Source organism: Heptranchias perlo, chromosome 13 (assembly GCF_035084215.1).
Source record: "Heptranchias perlo isolate sHepPer1 chromosome 13, sHepPer1.hap1, whole genome shotgun sequence".
Lineage (NCBI taxonomy): Eukaryota > Metazoa > Chordata > Chondrichthyes > Hexanchiformes > Hexanchidae > Heptranchias > Heptranchias perlo.
This window is the reverse complement of record NC_090337.1, coordinates 53,252,855-53,268,702: the sequence shown is the minus strand read 5'-3', so window position 1 is coordinate 53,268,702 and position 15,848 is coordinate 53,252,855. Positions and strand designations below refer to the sequence as shown.

Sequence of the window (15,848 nt, the reverse complement as noted above, 5' to 3'; positions counted from 1 at the left end):
TTGGGGTACCCCCACCATTACCTCTAAATAGTATTCCCTCGCCACTTCATGCTGGAGAGCAAGTAAAAAAAACTACTCTATCAACATTGAGGGCCATAAATAGAGGCCTAGAAATACATGGAGCAGAAACTCTGCTGAGGGTCACAGGGGCAAGTGAGGCAGGAGTCAAGTTGCCCCTGGGTAATACTAGGAAAATTGTTTAACAAAATATGCATGTTGCCGACAACTAACTGATTAGTATAAATATATGAGACCCAGTGAATAAGATCATTTAGACTCTGTCAACATCGTTGTGTCCATTTTATGAGCCTAAAACGGGCCCAATCTGCGCGAGAGTTGGTGTAAATTACTAACATTATCTTTATCTTGGACCTGCCAGCAATCTAAGGGTGATTAGTAGTTGTGAAAAATTGTTCCCGAGATCGTAACAAGCCTCCCACCACACCGCACCCCCCCTACCCCATCGCATCTGTCCATCTGCAGGCTGATACACCTCACTTCACTGGATGTACCGGCCTCCACAGTTCTGCTGGGTCCTGACTGAACTACTGGACTGGTGTAAGGAATCTTACAACACCAGGTTATAGTCCAACAGTTTTATTTAAAAATCACAAGCTTTCGGAGGCTTGTGATTTTCAAATAAAACTGTTGGACTATAACCTGGTGTTGTAAGATTCCTTACATTTGTCCACCCCAGTCCATCACCGGCATCTCCACATCATGGCTACTACTGGACTGGGAACTCTGATGTAAGGAGGCTCTGCCCCCAGCAACATTTGCATTGGAAGGGGCGGGCATGTTAGGGGCTTGCAAAAACAATAGACGCCTGGCTGGAGTGGATTTTCACCATATTCCAGAGGATGTCACTCGTCTTCCTCCAGAGTTACAGAGAGAGACTGGAGGAGCCCCTGAGGAATTTTGGTCCCTGTATATTTTATTTGTGAATGATGATTGATGTGTACAGGATTGACCTGATCAGCTATAATGGTTGATGGAATACAAATATTTGGAGATATTTTAATTGTGGAAAGTGAGAGTGAACGGGAATGGATTTTGTACAGTAATTCTATCCAGCTGGTGTAAGTGGGAAGTTATTGGCCTACCGGGATAGCTACAACAGGGGAATCATTGAGGCATGAATTGACAGATTCTGTGATGTCTGAAGGGTATGAAAGCACGTTGACACAGTGGAATGCATACATGGATCTGTTAGGTATTTTTCGAAGATCCTACTTTTGATCATTGTCCAGTCACCTCGCCTAAAAAGGGCATATGTGTGGATACCAGGTAAGGACACCCCACCCCACCCCACCCCCCACCAATAGAATAGCTTGTTGACATTTATTGTCTAGGCTCATATGATTGAGAAAGCAGATGAAATTCTAAAAAACTATGGGCGTAACTTCAACCTAACCCGACTGGCAGGAAACTAATGGGATAGAATCGGGTGCACTCTTTACACTCTGCCCGATTTTAAAGTAAAATCAGGCAGCCGATCTGATCACGTCTATTTCTTGCTGGGCAGGTTGAGTTAAAATTACCTCTTGCATATCATTAGATGCGAAAAGCATTTCTGACCATTATACTTTGTTAGGGGGACTGGAAAATATTACAACTCAGTAGATAAGATGTCTGGTTAAAAAGCAGCACATTTACCGAAATGAACCAAAGCTGAAATTATGCATAGTGAAAAGTGACTTGGTTATTTCACATTTACAGCAGCTAAAAATGAACTATCACTATTAAGTGTGCAGTCAACCTCAAAAGCCCATTCGTTTGTTTTCATGCACCTTGACCACCAAACATTTTTTTCACAATTTCTTCTTACTATAAATGGAAATGTCTCAAACCAAATGTTTAATAGTAGAGCAAATTGTACAAGCAGCAGATACTCAGAAACGGACTCTTCTCTCCGGAGGACTGAAAACTAGATAATCTCCAGAAACAACAGCAACATGTCCTTCAAGGTCGGCGCCACTCTGATGCTGTTCGTTACCATTGCCGCCAGTGTGTTAAGTAACTCAGGTAGGTTCAGTCATTAAAAGTTTTAGTTAAAATCAGTAAATACAAGTTAGTGCGTGTCTGACATCAAGTCACAGCTGAGCCAGAATGTTTTTCAGCTTAACAATGGCAAGATTGAAGCCTTCCTATTCAGTTCCCGCCAGAAGCTCGTCATCCGAGCCCTCAGCTGCACCTTCTTCCACAGCTACTCATTCAGGTTTAGGCCAGCAGTGCGTAACCTTGAGCCTATTTCACCTCAAGCAAAGCTCAAGATTTTGTATCCTATTTATTGCCAAATTACCTGTTTCTACATCTGTTTATTTGCCTGCTTTAGACCCAACACTCCCGCTCCTACCAAACCACTCATTCACACCTTTGTCACCTCCAGGCTCAATTCTCCAGCAATCTCCTCATGGGCTCTCAAAGCTGCACCCAACACTCCAACTCAACCAAAACGCCACTGCGTGCATCCTGTGCTTTACTAAGTCCTGGTCACCTATTATCTCTGTCACTATATAAATGCAAGTCATTGTCATTGTTGTGATGCGTTAAAATATCTGAAATCTCCCTACTTTTTAACAGGAAATAGCGGAGCGTATCTATTTATTGGGCGGAGGTTATAAAGATTATATTTGCTTTATTTTTCTGCTATAGTTTTCTCAAATTCTAAGTTTAAAAGAAAAAGTTGGAATTTGATCCTTAGGCTACAAGTCTGGTTACACCATGTTATTAAGTGAAATGAAAGTTGAATTCTATCATGTTGGAAATAGAGCATTGAAGTGATGAATTTTCTCAGGTGACTGAGTGATTTTTGTTTTTCAGATCTAAAACCTAGCAAGGTTACCACAGAGTGCTGCATCGACATGTCTAGAACTCCAATCCCTTACAACATTACACATTATAAGTTGCAGCACGCACTGCCTCCATGCATAGAAGCTATTGTGTAAGTAATCATCATATCAGATATTCTATTAGAATTTATCATATTGATTCACACAACCGTTTTTAGAGAGGTTCCAAGACCAAACAATTCGAGTAAAGGTACACAACTATTCCAGCTATAAGATAAGACTTAGCATTTATTCATTGATGGTTATTGTTAGCTTTGGCTCAGTGGTAATATCTTGCCTCTGAATCAGAAGGTTGTGAGTTCAAGTCCCACTCTAGAAACTTGAAACATAGTCTAGGGCTGACACTTCAGTGCAGTAATGAGGGGAGTGCTGCACTGTCAGAGATGCTGTCTTTCAGATGAGATGTTAAACAAAAGCTCTGTCTGCCCTCTCAGGGGGTTGTAAAAGATCCCATGGCACTATTTGAGGAAGAGCAGGTGAGTTCTTCCCAGTGTCATGGCCAATATTTATTTCATAGCTATTGAAATAAAACAGATGCTGTGATATTAAAGTATTTTGATGTCTGTGTAACTGTTTGCAACTTGGATGTCGTGAGAGATGCAGCATTAATGAGGCACTGCAAATTAATGGGATGTTTGGTATATGAAGACGGAAGAAGGGTTACATATATTTTAATAGGTGATAATGCAAGTCTAAGGACTAGCTTAGATAAGGTCTGAGCTGTATACAAATGGTTTATTTTTCATTGACGTTAATAGGGATTTCCATACATCTGCGTTGCATATAATGGAGCTGACTGTAGAGCAACACTTATGCATGTACCTTAAACATGTTCATCCAGACCACTTCCTTTTCATCACAGTAAATACTAAACAGTACGTCACATTTCATAGCACATCCACAGAAATGAGATGGTGTTAGATTTCTGACCAAAATTTGCAACTTTAAAAAAATTAGAATTGTGCACAACTTTGTCTTTAACTTCTTTAATTTTATAGATTTTACACAGAAGAGGAAGGCCCAATCTGCTCTGATCCCAATGCACCCTGGGTACCAAAGAAGATCAATGAACTGAAGTGACAAGAATTCAACAAGGTGGAAGTTGAAAATGTTTGTTCATTTGGCTTTTTGTATTTCATGTGCTGTACCTTGCTTCATGCCCCCCTCCCCACGCCCCCCCATTTTGTTGAAAGATCCTAGAACCCAAATCTAATGGCTTGAGGTTTCTTCAATGTGGACATCTGTTTCTTCAAAATATATTACTCGATTTTTTAACTTATCTGTAAAACTGTTTATCTCCTTGTTGATTTAAAAGGTTTATTAAAATTTGTTTTCTTGTAAAGATAGACTTGCATTTATAATGCCTTACCATATTTCTGAGAAACATCTCAAAGCACTTCACAGATTATTTTTTATACAGGCAAACTCAGCAGGCAACCAATTTGGTTGACAGACTGGAAACAAAGGATAAGGGTTAATGGGTATTGCTGAGGCCTCTTTTATTCTCTTTCGGGGTGGGGGGGATTGGAAATGCACTGATGACACAAAAGTAGGAGATTTGGCAAACAGTGAGGTAGACTGTTTACCTAGGCGTAGAGTTTCTGCTTTGGGCACAATTGGGAATTGGGCACAAATTGCATCCAAGAATTGCGTCAGCTATGTTACAATTTGAGTTTCCGCTAAAATGCAATTGCATAATCACGAACATAAAATCTTCCATGAACCAGTACAATCTGGCAGCTTAACATAGCATAATCGTTTGTTTTTTACCTAGCGTAGTTTTATTAATACAACTGAAAATGCATTTATCACAAAAAATAAGCATTTTTAATAAGAGTGTCTAGTTCTCCGCCTGAAGGTAACCTGATTTCAAATTACTGAAAATGACTTAAAAAAAACTATATTGAATCATTTATTACTTTCATTGGTGAACACTAGTTAGCTTCTTCGTAAATTAAATATTTTTTAATATGTAAAAACGTTTAAAATGGGCCTATTATTGCCTGTGTGCCTAAGAAAATTAGCTTCATTTGAAGAGCCTCCTCGAATGGCCGGAAACAGGCGCAATCATGGAAGCTCGCCATCCTCATTATTTTGTTCGGGGGGTGTGGCCAGTTTTGTGGGCAGGGCCAACTTCAGCGCAATCGTTTTTGAACCAGTGCAAAAGATCTCAGAAACTCGAATTACACCCAGTGTAAATAGAAATTCCTCCATTTTTTGCGCTGATCTGGCTGGATTGCGCTGATAAAACCAACGCAAACTAGCGGAAACTCTACCCCTAGAAGTCTTCAGAAGGACATAGACAGGTTAATGGAATGGGCAGGTAGGTGGCAGGTGGAATTTAATGCGGAGAAGTGTGAGTAATGAATTTTGGGAGGAATAACAAGGAATGTGAGTCGGCAGTCAATGTAAAGGCACTTAAGGGTGTGGAGGAACAGAAACCTAGGGGTTTGAATACATAATTCCTTGATATTGCGAGTGGAGCTAGATAAAGCTATGAAATAGGCCAATAACATTTTGGGTTTTATAAATAGGGACATAGAGTGCACCAGCCAAGGTTTAATGACAAATGTATACAAAACACTGGTTAGTTGGAGTACCATGTGCAGTTTGGGATGCCCTATGATAGAAAGGACATTAAAGCCATAGAGAGCGTGCAGCGTAAATTCAACAGGGTGATATGCCACGGATGGGAAACTATAGTTATGAAGAGAAACTGAGACCGTTTCGACTGAAGCAGAGAGCTGGAAGATTTGATAGAGGTTTGTAAAATTGTGAAGAGTGAATGGGGAAGACTATTTCCTCTTGTTGGGGAGTCAGTGATGAGGGATTATCAATTTAAAATTGTCATTAAGAGACGAGGAGAGAGGTTAGGAGAAATATCTTTACGAAGAGTTACTGGAGCCTGGAATTCTTTGCCACAGGGAATAGTTGAAGCAGAGCCCATTTCAACTTTTGAGGAAAAATGGATAAATATTTGAAGCAGACGAAGATACAGGGCGATGGCAAGATAGCAGCTCATTGAGATTAGCTTTGGATTGCACTAGCAAAGAGTTAGCACAGACACGATGGGCAGAAAGGCCTCCTTCTGTACTATAAATGTCCATGATTCTAATTATGCCTTAGGGATTGGGGTTTGTTTTCTGTATGTGTTTGGTGGATCAATCCTCCACAACTCAAGGTTCACCAAATTCAATCAGGCAAAACTAATGGAGCAAGAATTAAGCGGCAAACAGAATTGTGGAACAGTACCTTGGAGTAGCATCAAGTTTCAGCCATCAGTGAAGAGGAGAGAAGCAGCACAATCAGCCAAGGAGAGATTGGTCAGTGGGACATCAGGAAGTAATGGTCAGTGAGACATCATCCAGAGATGGTCAGTGGGAAAACAGCAAGAGCACCCCATCCACCACCCTAAACATTCACTCCCTTCACCACCGGTGCACCATGGCTACAGTGTGTACTATCTGCAGGATGCACTGCAGCAACTTGCTAAGGCTTCTTCAACAGCACCTCCCAAACCCGCAACCTCTACCACCTAGAAGGACAAGGGCAGCAGGCACATGGGAACAACACCACCTGCACGTTCCCCTCCAAGTCACACACCACCCGACTTGGAAATATATCGCCGTTCCTTCAACGTCGCTGGGTCAAAATCCTGGAACTCCCTTCCTAACAGCACTGTGGGAGAACCTTCACCACATGGACTGCAGCAGTTCAAGAAGGCGGCTCACCACCACCTTCTCAAGGGCAATTAGGGATGGGCAATAAATGCTGGCAGCGATGTCCACATCCCATGAATGAATAAAAAAGGTGGTCAGTGAGACATCAGCCAGAGGTGGTCAGTGAGACATCAGCAAGAGGTGGTCAGAGGCACATCAATAAGGGAGTGGGATTAGGGTTATTTGAGGATTGGGTTTAGGATTAGGGTGATTTATTTTGGGCAGAAATCTGATTCTATTGAAGTTTGTTGTGAAATTTTGTACTGGAAGGCAGCTGTCAGAGCGGGAGAGAGGAGTTCTGGGAGAGTTAGAAGCTCAGACAGCAAGAATTTCAGAGAGAGATATATTCATAGAAAGAAGCTGAGAGAGAGAAAGATTCAGAGAGAGAACAATGAGATCTGAGCGAAAAGTTTAGGCACAGAATGTGTTCAGGCAGAGAGGGAGAAATTCAGAGAGAAAAAGGGAGAGTGGGAGAGAAGAGAACTATCAACACACATGGACAGAGATCATTTCTAGTCATTTACAGCCACAGATGGGCCTGTTGTGTGAGTGAACCATCCATGAGCTCACGAAAGATGAAAATAACATAATTTTCCTCCACAACTTCAGCATTTTGCTCCAATAAAATCAGGTGTTCCTGCTCCGGGACTGATCTGGTGCAATCTATCAAATAACCACAGCAGTCACGAGCTCTCTGCTTTTTGATTGGCTGAATAAGTTAACATTCAAACTGTTTGTTCAGCCAATCAAAGGAAGAAGCCGAGGAGATGTCAGAAAAAAGTTTTGAAGTTAGATTTTTAGAAAAATAATGTATAGAGGAGAGAGTTTAGGTAGAAAAAAAATAAAGCTGAAGTTAACAAAATGGAAGTAGGACAAATAGAAAATAAAGAGGAAAGGGGACAAGGAAAGAAGATGTTTTTTTAAATAAAACTGTATTTTAGATGCTTATTTTAGGATTTGAGGTTAATATATCAGTAATAAAGCTACACCTGCAATTTCAGCAGCATTGGTACTGCAATAATAGTGGCTAGTTCAGTGTCACCGTATGCAAACTGAAAACATACAAAATGGGTTGGCCCAGGCGGTCAAAGGGTTAATAATAGTTTGTATCAACATTCAAAGCAGATTTTGTCTTCTTGTACAATATACATGGTCTTGGGCCATTGTGTCTTATAATTGTCTTTGCTCAAGACACTTGGAGCAGGAACATTTCAATTTTGATCCCTGGTCGAAGCTGATTTTAATGATCTCAGCTGGGGCAGCAGTCGAGTGCTGTGATTGGCCTCAATGTGCCAGGGAGGGGAAAATCAGCAAGGGTTTCCATTCCTGATCTCTGTCCAGTGCCTCCTGCTACAAAGTGTGCATGCATGGACATTGGATGAGGGTAACAACCAGCATTGCTGTGATGACCTCCATGGTTGAATAGCATGCTGCCCCTCACTTTCCAGACTCACATGAGAAAATGACCCCTTGATTGAGGTACTGGTGGGTGATTATGGGATCATATCCTGCCATTGGTGAGAAAAGGTGAAATAACTAACCAGCTTAGGGGAATACTTGCAGTAAAAAATGTTACTCATTCCTTCTGGCCTCAGCAGGCCAGTCAGCATCTGGAGAGAGACCTCTCTTCTGAACTGGAGCATAAGAGACAGACAGGCATATTGGTACAGCTTTGGGTGTGTTATACCAGGCTTTGGAGTGCTTAATGCTGACACTGGGTGCCACAACTTCCATTCTCCAGCACTAACGTTCTTCATCTTGATGAGCGCAATATCTAATCCGCTACGATAAACCCATTTGTCAAATTCAAACAAGAAGATAAATCTGCATTAATCCTGACTGCTTTCATCCCCTGAACAACAAACCTTAATTAGGAAATAATAAGACCATACAGTTCACTAGAATCAACCTGACATCCAGCCAACATAAGAAAAAGGAACCAAGAAGAACTGACCATGTGCTTCTTTTTGTATCACTATCATAAGGACAGCCTACATGTGACCTGATGATGAGAGAGGAATTTCTGAAACACATAAACAAATACAGCAAGGCTTTTCTTTTGATTTTGGTGTACTTTCATGCTCATCATTATGACATTGTTTATGCTGAAAATGATGGGCGGCTTTGCACTGGGATCTGTATTTTTTAAGCACCTTTATCATCGGGAGAATGGAAAAACTTTCACCCTTTGGCCCTTGACTGGTTTCAGGTCCAGGGGAGAAAGGAAACCTGATCTACCCAATCATAGATTTTCAATTTAAAGTATAAATACTGTGAATTAAGAGCGGTGTTTGCATTTCAGAAATTCTACTTTATATTTATTGCAAAAAATTAATTTTGGAAACATTACAGTAAACTAAGTAAGGAAATAAGTTGTGTAGCAGGGTGACTGAGGGCCGGTTGGTGAGCGGGCACTGATCCCCGAATAAGGGTATGGGCCTTTAAGAAACCTCTCCTTTAAGAGGAAGGGTATGGGCCTTTAAGAAACCTCACCTTTAAAAGGTAATTGAGGCTCTAGTGGTTGGGGACCTGTTCCAGCCAGCTGAGAATAAAAGGGCGAGGCACAAAAGTAACTAAGCCCCTGAAAAGACAGCTGGAAATTAGTTATAAAGCAGTTGTGGCCATAAACTGTGCTCTGAGAGTTGAGGGCAGCTGTGAAGGGAACCCTGTGGTTGTTGAATAGGGCCTGGGAGTGGGAAAGTGTCCTTGGTGTTGCCAAAAGTACTGTGTAGTATAATTTTGTGTGGTGTGAATTAAAAGAGAAGTATTTAAAATACAAATGGTTCACAGACTAGTATTTGCCGTATGAAAAAGGTTAAAGATGGTAGGACTGTGTAACAGTAAGTTTTAAGATATTACACCATGAACACAAGGGCAATTAAATAAAACTGAGCATTGCAAAAGTTCTGAACTGACCCCCTGCCAAACCCCCATCCCCAAACCAATCACCCAGTCCTCTTTGCCAAAAAAAATAGTGTGACTTGACTTCTTATTAATAAAACAGTTTAAAAAAAGTAATCTTTCTAAAATTTGTATAAAATAATTTGTAGAAGTTCATTTTTGATTGTGTATTTACTTGTTCATCCTGTGTTGCAATCCTTAATTTTTTTTTTAATGATTGTTTGACTTCAGGATATGTGATGTGGTTTTAGAAACTAGCTTAGGCACAAGACAGTTTCAAGCAGCGTTATCTTCAAGCTGTGTTAACACCTCAGCAGGCAATACAAATTGTCTAGCTTTGAGGTTAGTGCTTTCTTAGAAACAGATGTACTGACAAGGAAGTGAAAGAAACCATTTTCTAGAATATCACCCAATCCCCTCACAAAACAGGGACAATGACATTTTGGTATATTAGGTGGCCTGACAGGGTTAACTGTAACAAGCAGAGATATTCAACAACTGATCCCAGTGGCAGCCAGGAGCAAAGAAAGAGAAATTGTACAGGAATGGTCAAGTGGCATGAACACATGCTTAGGTTTCTGATGTGTGAGCAATTAATATTTTTGCCTCTTGTGTATTTGTGCTCAGTCAATTGAGTCACATAGAATGAGGCTGTGGTTGCAGAATTCATGCGCACAAAATAAAGGACTTTGGGCTAGATCTTGACTTTGTGCGATAGTGTAAAATGGGTGATAGCCAGTCGGTAGCTCGTTTTACATTTCTCCTGATTTTTATTTCCATTAACTTTAGAAACACCACCATTCCTATAGTTCAGTATTGCAGCTTACCTGCAAGAAGGGAAACCTGGTCTCAGGCCACAGCTGACTAATACTGTCACTTGATGTGCCAGCCCGATGCTGCTACCATAGCTGCAGTTATCCTTGCAGCAAATCACACTGCTGTGCATCTGGTTGTCTGCTGCCCTGGACCCTGTGTAGATAGCTTGTTCTGGTTATTGCCAGGTAGGTGTCCCAGAGCTTCCAGATATGCTTCGTGGCATTTTTCTGGGTGTGGGCAATCAGGTTTTACTGGCCAGTGAACCCCTTGACATGCCTTCTTTCATATAGTGCTGCTGAAAGCATATGTTATAATTGTAAACAATTTTACAACACCAAGTTATAGTCCAACAATTTTATTTGAAATTCACAAGCTTTCGGAGGCTTCCTCCTTCCTCGGGTGAATGTGGAAATGAAATCCTCGAACCCTTCGCATTTATAAATCACATGTTATAATTGGCATGCCACTGAACTCAATATCAACCCTATCAATTACTGGCAGGCGCACTGTGGCTGCAGTATGTACTATCAACAAGATGTCCTGGAGGACTTCATCAATCTTATTTTACAGCACCTTCCTTCCCTGTGACCATAGCCACCGAGAAGGACAAGAGCAGCAATGTCCTGGGAACACCACCACCCCCTCCAAGTCGCACACCATCCTGAATTAGATATATATTGATGTTCCTTTATTGTTGCTGGGTCAATATCCTGGAATTCCCTACCTGACACTATTTTGGGAGCACCATCAGCAGAAGGGCTGCAGTGGTTCAAAGAGAAGGTCCACCACCAGGCAACTCAAGATGGGCAATAAATATGGCCTTGTCAGCATTGTTCATATTCCAAGAACAAATATAAAAAACAAATCAACATCACAGTTAGTCAGGCATTTAGTTATTTTGTCCGTGCCATTGGACGTACTGCATCAGCGTTCTTTAGGAAATAGGAGCCTCTGAATACACTAATTGTCTACCAAAGCGAGGTTTGCTCACCTCTGTCTACAGATGCAAGTACTAACAAGTGGGCACAGAAGACCTCTCCTGCAGCATGATTTGCCCTCCTCTTTTTCCAATCACCTCAGGCAGGGCTATTCCTATGGGGAAATCCAATGGTGCCAGTAATGATGCTGGGGTCAAAAATATTTTTTAAAAATTAGAACAATTGGCATAAAGTTAATGAGTCTAAATGCAGCAGAGAAAAAAAGTCAAAAACGGTCCTAACACGGCACAAGACTACTTCCTTTTACATTTCTGTGTCCTTTAAATGAACTGCCATGTGACCTCTCGGTCTCTAGCAACCCTGGGCTCCTGGTTTCCTGAATGTTCACTGAACGCTGCAGCACTCCATTTGTCATGTCGTCTCATCTAGAGTGCTTCCTATTCACACACACCCTTTGTCTCCTATCACCCAGCCATTATTCAATTCATCTGAGCACACTGCCACCAATAGCAGTTCAGCTCATTTTCTGAACTAGTTATCTCTGAAGCACCTTATCAAAAGTTTAATGAAATCCAAAGATATCGCAGTTACTTTCTTGCCCTTACCTACACCTTTTAGTACTTACAAATATCCTAAAATGACAGAGAGAAAAAGACCAGCTGGTCCATCTAGTCTGTCCCATTCAGTTGTGATGCCTTATGCATCGCAATACAGACACTCTCTACCTGCCATGTAATCTCCTGGGAGAAGTGAAAAATCTATATTGAATTGCTATGGCATGATTTCCCTTTTGTAAATCCATGTAATAATTAGTTTACATCTCCCTAAGTGCTCTACTACCTTGTCATTGATAATCTATTCTAAAATTTTCCCTGGTACTGACGTAAGACTATTAGGTCTATTGCTATCTGGATAAGTCACTCGGATTCCCCCAGACCCCTTTTTAAATAAAGATACATTTGCCCTTCTCCAGTCCGCTGGTACCACCCCTTTTTCTAATGAGTCCATAAATATTTCTGTTTGCGGTTCTAACAGCACATCTTTGAGCTCCCTAAGAACCCCAGCATAAATACCATCCAGTCCCAGTGCCTTATTTACTTGAATCTTATTTAACTAACTCAGTGGTAATGTTAATTTTATTACACCCCCCAATCTCAGTATCTTATAATATAAACTTTGTCATTTTCTCATGTAAATATTGAACCAAAGTAATTTAATTTCTTTAGGTATTCCACATCTTCAGTGATCTTGTCACCTGTACACTCTTGAATTTTCCCATAATAGGAACAAGAATAGGCCATTCAGCCCCTCGAGCCTGTTCCACCATTCAATGAGTTCATGGTTGATGTGTATCTTAACCCCATTTACCTGCCTTGGCTCCATATCCCTTAATATCCTTGGCTAGCAAAAATCTATCAATCTCAGATTTAAAATTATTAATTGAGCTGGCATCTACTGCTTTTTGTGGGAGAAAGTTCCACAGACTTCTACCACCCTTTGCATGAAGAAGTGTTTCCTAACTTCTCTCCCCAAGTCCTGTTCACCCATCACCCCTGTGCTTGCTGACCTATATTGGCTCCCGATCTGGCAACGCCTCAGTTTTAAAATTTTCATCCTTTTTTTCAAATCCCTCCATGGCCTCGTACCTTCTTATTTCTGTAATGCCCTCCAGCCCAACAACCCTCTGAGATCTCTGCGCTTCTCCAATTCTGACCTCTTGCACATCCCCGATTTTCATCGCTCCACCACTGATGGCCGTGCCTTCAGCTGCCTAGGCCCTGAGCTCTCGAATTCTCTCCTTAAACCTCTCGGCTTCTTTACCGCTCTCTCCTTCTTTAAGATGGTCCTTAATACCCTTTGACCAAGCTTTTGGTCACCTGTCCTAATATCTCCTTATGTGGCTCGATGTCGAATTTTATTTGATAACGCTCCTGTGAAGCAACTTGGGATGTTTTACTACATTAAACGTGCTATATAAATGCAAGTTGTTGTTGAAAGGCCTGGCTCTGATTTTAAGGTTATGCCCCTTTGTCCTAGATTCCCCCACCAGCGGAAAAAGTTTCTCTCTATCTACTTTATCAATTCCTTTCAAAATCCTAAAAACCTCAATCAAATCACCCCTTAACTTTTTATATTCCAGGAAATACAAGCCTAGTTATGTAATCTTGCCTCATAATTTAACTCTTGGAGCCCTGGTAACATTCTAGTGAATCTGCACTACATTCCTTCCAAGGTCAATATATCCTTTCTAAGGTGCGGTGCCCAGAGCTGTACACAGTACTCCAGATGTGAACATAAGAACATAAGAAATAGGAGCAGGAGTAGGCCACATGGCCCCTCGAGCCTGCTCCGCCATTCAATCAGATCATGGCTGATCTTCAACCTCAACTCCACTTTCCTGACCGATCCACATATCCCTCGATTCCCTAAAGTCCAGAAATCTGTCTCAGTCTTGAATAAATTCAATGACTCAGCTTCCACAGCCCTCTGGTATAGAGAATTCCAAAGATTCATAACCCTCTGAGTGAAGAAATTCCTCCTCATCTCAGTCTTAAATGGCCGACCCCTTATCCTGCGACTATGTCTCCGAGTTCTAGACTCTCCAACCGTGGGAAACAACCTCTTAGCATCTACCCTGTCAAGCCCCCTTATAATCTTTTATGTTTCAATGAGATCACCTCTCATTCTTCTAAACTCCAGAGAGTACAGGCCCATTCCACTCAACCTCGCCTCATAGGACAACCCTCTCATCCCAGGAATTAATCTAGCGAACCTTCGCTGCACCACCTCTAAGGTAAGTATACCCTTCCTTAGATAAGGAGACCAAAACTGTACACGTATTCCAGGTGAGGTCTCACCAAAGCCCTGTACAATTGTAGTAAGACTTCCTTACTCTTGTACTCCAACCCCCATGCAATAAAGGGCAACATTCCATTTGCTTTCCTAATTGCCTGCTGTACCTGAATGCTAACTTTTTGTGTTAATTTTACGACGACACCCAAGTCTCCCTGAACACCAACATTTAATAGTTTCTCACCATTTAAAAAATATTCAGTTTTTCTGTTCTTCTTACCAAAGTGAATAACCTCACATTTCCCCACATTATACTCCATCTACCACCTTCTTGCCCACTCACTTAACTTGTTTATATCCCCTTACAGACTCTATGGGCTCAATTTTACAGGGAAATTGCGTTGGGGGCAGGGGGGCTCCGAAAATCATAGAAATCCCAATCCGGTTCGGAAGCCGGCTCCGACCTGCCGACTTCCGAGTTTCCCAAGTACGCACCTGTGTGCGCATGGGCGTCCTGAAAATCAGAAGTCCCGCCGGCTTACAGTTAAGGAGCCAAATGTACCTCATTGAGGTACTTAAGGCACTTTACTTGTGACAGATTACTTGGTTGTAACGATTTTTAACTTACCTGGGCAGCTTGCCCACCGCTTCTGATTCACGTCAGGGAAAAAGAAAGTACATCAAAAACCATTGAAGGAAGCTAAAACACAAAATCAACCTACCTTTCCACCCTGCTCCGATGCCCGATGACACCCTCTCCGACGTCCCCCTCTTCACCCCCCTCGATGTCCTCCCGTTGTCCCCCTCATCACCCCCCCGATGTCCTCCCGATGTCCCTCTCTTCACTCCTCCGATGTCCTCCCATGTCCCTCTCTTCACACTCCGATGTCCCTCTCTTCAACCCCCCCAATGTCCTCCCAATGTCCCCCTCTTCACCCCCCCAATGTCCCCCTCTTCACCTCCCCGATGTCCCCCCGACCTTCCCCTCTTCACCCCTCGATCTTCCCCTCTCCCCACCCCGACCTTCCCCTCTCCCCCCCGACCTTCCCCTCTTCCACCTCCCGACCTTCCCCTCTTCCCCCCCAAACCTTCCCCTCTCCCACCCCGACCTTCCCCTCCCCCTCCGATCTTCCCCTCTCCCCCCTCCGATCTTCCCCTCTCCCCCACCCCCGATCGTCCACTCTCACCCCTCCCCCCCCGATCTTCCGTTCCAGCGTGGATGACATCTTGCTTTCTCTCTTTCTCTCCCCCACCTCCCGCGTTGCAGCTCCTGACGGCAGCCAGCCTGTCAATCAGTCTGGCTGCCAGGTGTGAAACCCGGAGAGGATGTTAATCATCAGCAATCACCAGGCGATCGCGTTGGAATTGGTAAGTTTTGTTTCTGTGGGTTTGCCACGCACACCATCACCCTCCCCCCACCGCTGCCAACCCGCCACCATTTCAAAATTGAGCCCTTTGTGTCCTCCTCACAGTTTACTTTCCCACCTAGCTTTGTATCATCAGCAAACTTGGATACATTACACCCAGTCCCTTCATCTAAGTCATTAATGTAGATTGTAAATAGCTGAAGCCCAAGCACCGATCCTTGTGGCATCTCACTAGTTACAGCCTGCCAACCTGAAAATGACCCGTTTATCCCTACTCTCTGTTTTCTGTCTGTTAAACAATCCTCTATCCATGCTAATATATTAACTCCAATCTCATGAGCCCTTACCTTGTGTAGCAAACTTTTATGTGGCACTTTGTCGAATGCCTTTTGAAAATCCAAATATACGACATCCACTGGTTCCCCTTTATCCACCCTGCTAGATACATCCTCAAAAAACTCT

The 15,848-nt window shown here is 42.4% G+C and overlaps 1 protein-coding gene across 1 annotated transcript; it reads left to right on the top strand.

Annotated features, from left to right (window-relative positions):
• Nucleotides 1-1,862: 1,862 nt before the first annotated feature.
• LOC137331158 (C-C motif chemokine 20-like) lies at nt 1,863-4,128 on the top strand. Its single transcript, XM_067994761.1, has 3 exons — nt 1,863-2,025; nt 2,824-2,944; nt 3,851-4,128. Exons 1-3 carry the CDS (start codon nt 1,956-1,958, stop codon nt 3,930-3,932), a joined length of 273 nt encoding a protein of 90 aa, XP_067850862.1. The 5' UTR covers nt 1,863-1,955; the 3' UTR covers nt 3,933-4,128.
• The last annotated feature ends 11,720 nt before the right edge of the window (nt 4,129-15,848 follow it).